Source organism: Puntigrus tetrazona, chromosome 14, assembly GCF_018831695.1.
Source record: "Puntigrus tetrazona isolate hp1 chromosome 14, ASM1883169v1, whole genome shotgun sequence".
Lineage (NCBI taxonomy): Eukaryota > Metazoa > Chordata > Actinopteri > Cypriniformes > Cyprinidae > Puntigrus > Puntigrus tetrazona.
In genome coordinates, this window is record NC_056712.1 from 26141789 (window position 1) to 26146788 (window position 5000).

The 5000-nt window shown below is 40.4% G+C and overlaps 1 protein-coding gene across 1 annotated transcript in view; it reads right to left on the reverse strand.

Annotated features, from left to right (window-relative positions):
- The window catches only part of iqgap3 (IQ motif containing GTPase activating protein 3), a 20542-nt gene that overhangs the window by 9481 nt on the left and 6061 nt on the right, over positions 1 to 5000 (reverse strand). Inside the window, 11 exon segments of the mRNA XM_043257667.1 lie at positions 1 to 13; positions 480 to 549; positions 641 to 712; positions 800 to 883; positions 1842 to 2012; positions 2106 to 2248; positions 3446 to 3613; positions 3755 to 3845; positions 4385 to 4548; positions 4634 to 4749; positions 4954 to 5000. The exon segment at positions 1 to 13 is cut by the window's left edge and continues 196 nt beyond it; the exon segment at positions 4954 to 5000 is cut by the window's right edge and continues 114 nt beyond it. Of these exon segments, the coding sequence (XP_043113602.1) occupies positions 1 to 13; positions 480 to 549; positions 641 to 712; positions 800 to 883; positions 1842 to 2012; positions 2106 to 2248; positions 3446 to 3613; positions 3755 to 3845; positions 4385 to 4548; positions 4634 to 4749; positions 4954 to 5000 (1139 nt within the window).

Here is a 5000-nt window from a genome sequence, read left to right on the forward strand (position 1 = left end):
GCGCTGGAGTGAACTGAAACACAGCACACAGACACTAAACATCAGGTCTGTGTTAGAGATCATTACTGATCAGGAAAAGCTTCCTGGAGCGTCTCTTTAACACTGCTATCAGTAAAGACACTAAAGATTTTCATTTCAAATAAACGCTGTTCTTTTTTAACTTTCTACTCCTCTGTGAATGTTGAAAACTGTAATAAATAAACATTTTTAACACTGATAATAATCAGAATTGTTAGTTGATCAGTAAATCAGTATATTATTATAATTTCTAAAGATCATGTGACTCTGAAGACTGGAGGAATGATGCTGAAAATACAGCAGCGCTTCACAGAAATAAATGAGACTTTAGCACATATTTACATAGAAAACTGCTGTTAAAAAATATTTCATAATTTGACTGTTTTTGATCAAATAAACACAGCCTCGGTGAACAGAACAGACGCAGATCTTAAAAACAGGAAGTGTTTGCGCTGACTGACCGAGTAAACGATACTCCTCTCGGGTCCTGCTGGCTCTGAAGAACGCCTGGATCCGGATTATAGCTCCGACCTGACAGAGAAATCAGACAGACACGTGAAGACGTCCTCCACACACACACACACACACACACACACACACACACACACACAATGATACTCACGTGTCTCCTGAAGTAAGCCAGGCGGGCGAGGTATCTCCGGCGGGCGAGCCACATCTTCACCACGGCCTGGATCTGAGCGGGAGAATCTCACGTCAGTCTGAACACACACACACACACACACACACACGTCTTCCTCGTGTCTAATTGACTGAGCTTTACCTTCACGACTGCTCTCCAGTTCTGATAGAGATACTGCAGTCTGTGACGATACTCTCTCTGCTGAGTAAACCTCCTCCAGTGAGACTGAAAACACACACACACACACACACACACACACACACACACACACACACACACACACACACACACACACACACAGACACAGCATTACTGTTTAAAATCTAACTATACTCTCACCTAGCTCTTTTGATACATGAGTATGTGTAACATACGTACTTTAGGACACAGGTCTAATCTTTTAAATGCAACTATAAAGGATATTATAAAAATGAACAATTATCTGTAAAGCTGCTTTGAAATGATACATAGTGAAATTCTAAACCACTAAACTTCTAAACTTGATTTTTGTAGCCAAAAATATGTTTGTAATAAAAACTTTTTCACAGACATGTGTTCACGAGTGAAGGATCCTTAGATGATCACATTCAAACTGTTTTAATTTTTGCTTTTTTTTTAAAATTCATTTATTCACATAATTTTATAAATCTTATAATTTTTTATTATACATCAATAATACATATTTAATTATATATTAAGTTTTTTTATTGTTTATTAATTTGTTTCTATTAGTGTTGTCAATTTTATATATATATATATATATATATATATAAACACACACACATGTCCATATTTAAGAAAAATATGTTATACAATGAAACTATTTATGTATAATAAAACATTTTCAAATATATACTGCATGTGTCTATTTATATGTAAGTAAAATTACACTATATACATATATTATGTCAACAAAAACTTATTTTGGATGTGATTACTCACACAATCCTTTTTTTAATATTTTATATAAATGTATCCTTGCTTATGCATTTTCTCATGTCCGTGGGGTTTCATGAACTGTTTTGTGTGTATACATAAGAGATGAGAGGTTTATGGGATGTGAAGCCGTTTTGGTGTAACAGTACAGGTTGAAGTTTGAACACCGAGACAAAGACGGTCTTCTCTGGCCAGCTTCTTGACAGACAGAAGCACTGGATCTAGTTGTTCTGTTCCTGTATGTTACCTGGATGGTGACGACGGCGGGCAGCTGTGTGTTCAGGAAGTGCAGGCGCTCGGCGAGCTTCTGTCTCAGCAGGAATCCTCTCATGCGTGCCTGCAGCATCAGCACCAGCGGCTCCCCGGCCTTCCACTGAACATCTCTGCTGTGAGCCGCTGTCACGCTACTGCACACGGCCTGCGCGCACACACACACACACACACACACACACACGCGTGTTATATTGATGCACACATACCCAGCGGCTGCTGGTTCAGGCGTTCGTCTCACCTGTATCTCCTCGTGTGTCAGGAAGGTGCTGTTCTGAACGAAGCCTTGAGGTCTTTCCCAGGTGCCTTCCAGCTTCTGCAGGTGAAAGAAATAAGAGCTGCTGTCCGGCAGCTTCGTCCTCATCCACAGGCCTCTGTTATCACCTGCTCAATACACACACACACACACACACACACACACACACACACACACACACACACACACACACACACACACAAACAGACACAGACACACACACACACACACACACACACACACACACACACACAGACACAGACACAGACACAGACACAGACACACAGACACACAGACACACACACGACACACACGGTTTATACATGACACGGATATAGTCAGCAGTACAGACCTATGCATTTATAATGGGGGTCATATTTGTGCCAAAGAACCAGAAATCCAGTCATAAAGGTACATTTTTGGAAATTGAGAATTATACATCATCTGAAAGCTGAATAAATAATCTCTACACTGATGTCTGATATGTTATGATCGAACAATATGTGCCTGAGATACAACTATTTGAAAATCTGGAATCTGAGCGAGCAAAAAAAATCTAAATATTGAGAAAATCACCTTTAAAGTTGTTCAGTAATGCATATTAGTAATCAAAAATTAATTGTCTGTGTAAAGGACTTATAGTGTGTGTGGGTGTGTGTGTGTTGTTCTGTCCACGGTACTCATCCACAGCCTAACAATCCTTTAACAGATTTGAATAATAAAAGCGTGTTATGTGTATGCTAGGTTAAAGAGAGGTGTCTTTAATCTATAGTTAAACTGAAAGAGTGTGTCTGCCTCCCGAACAGTGTTAAGGAGATTGTTATATTATCTTGTAGTCATTTCATATTTGATAGATATCTTTGCCTCTGCAGCCAAACGTTTTTGACTAAAACTCAGTCAACTAACAAAATTCATGAATTTGTTTTATTCAAAACTAGCAGCTCGAAACTGTATCCTTATTTGTCGTTTTTAAATATTTAGAGTCGCTGTAGATGATCAAGCTCAGATCGGCTTCAGGAAATTTACAAAATATCTTCATAGATTGTGATCTCCACATGTCTGAGCGGTGTTTGTGCTGAAGGGCATGTCCTCTACACACCTCCGCCATCAAATGTTAAAACTCGATTACTGTGCATTAAACTTAAATCCCTGCCACGAACCCTACTCTTTTCTGGGATCATAGGAACTCTTACATTTACATTTAGTCATTTTGCAGACGCTTTTATTCAAAGCGACTTACAATCTTACACACTGAATGCAGCAGTTTGTCTGTCCAGTTGTGTAACAGAGCTCTAGTTGTGTGTGTGTGTGTGAGTTGGACTGACCCTCCAGTGTTTTAGCGCGGAGCAGGGCGGTCAGCTCCGTCTGATACCCATCAGCACATTCAGAAACCACGCTCCGCAGCGCCACCTCTGGCAGACGCAGAACACGCAACGTCTGAGACGCTCGGCCCTCTTTAACAGCTTGATTAACCGCCGCCAGACCCAGACACCCTGTACAGAACACACACACACACACGCGGTTTCATCTGTAACGTCTTGCCTTAAATTATAAAAAAAGAAAAATTTATCTATAGGAAATCTTTGATATGTGTGTGTCCAGCGTGTTATATGTGGTAGTGTGTGTTCACTCACTCTTCAGCGCTTTCTGAGTGTCCTGATTGGCCAGTCTCACACCTTCCTGAATGTCAGCCAACCACAGCTCAGCTCCAGGGTCACGGCTCAGCTACAAGACAACAATCACACGATCAGACTGGAGACAGAGGAGACGGCAACCCAGCATTCAGATGCAATCAAACCAAATACGTTTAAAGGGGAACCATGGATTGTGTTTTTGTTGAAAACAAAAAGAAAAATCAAAAAGAAAATACTTTGAAAGTCAGAAATCAAAACAGTCTCCTTGTCTTACCCCAATCCACAAGAGTAGAGTTATAATAAACAAAGATTTATAAATTTTACATCATCTCTGTACAAAGAAAGATGAATTTCATTGAGATACTATTATAGTTTATCAACATTTTGAATTAGTATCATTTGTTTTCCTTTCATTTCAATTATTTCTGTAACTTTATTGTGTGCTTTTAAATTGTTATTAGCTAACATTTATTTGAAGTAATGAAAATTAATGTTTTATAATGTAAAGTCTTACTTATTGATTTTCATAACATGCAATAAGTAAATCAAAGTAATTATTTGTGCTCAGTATTATGCTATATTCAGATTTCACTGTGTAAGCATCTCCAGTATTTGAAGATGTGAGGTCACCTCAGCTTTGCGTCGTTTGGTGCGGGTCAGCACGTCATGGTAGCGCCTGGCGTTGAGCGGGAAGACGTCCTGAAGTCCGCCGGAGGGCAGCATAAGCGCTGAGAGCGTCTTCTGAGGATCGCTGCGGCTCAGAGCCTGATTGATCAGACCGATGGTGAGGATCTCTGCGGAGATCAACAACCAGAACGTCACGAGCGCTGCCGGCTAATTATTAAAATCTCTCTAAAAACACATTTGTGATGAACTGACGTTCATGCTCCTCGTGAGCAACTGTGTTGACGGCGTTCAGTCCTGTCTGCAGATCGTTCCAGGTCAGAAGAGCTTTACCTGCCCTCCTCTTCAGCTCACACAGCTCCTCAAAATACCTACACACACACACACACACACACACACACACACACACACACACACACACACACACACACACAGTTTGACATGAATAATCTAATTTATTGAAATTGAACAATTTATTGAACCTTTAAAACACTGATGAAGCACTCTAAACTCTGAATGACAGAAGGTGTGCAGCAGAGTGTGTGTGACAGGTTTTGATGAGAGAGTGGTCAGACCTCTGGATCAGACTGTCATCGATGTCCGCGAGGCCGGCTGCGGGACT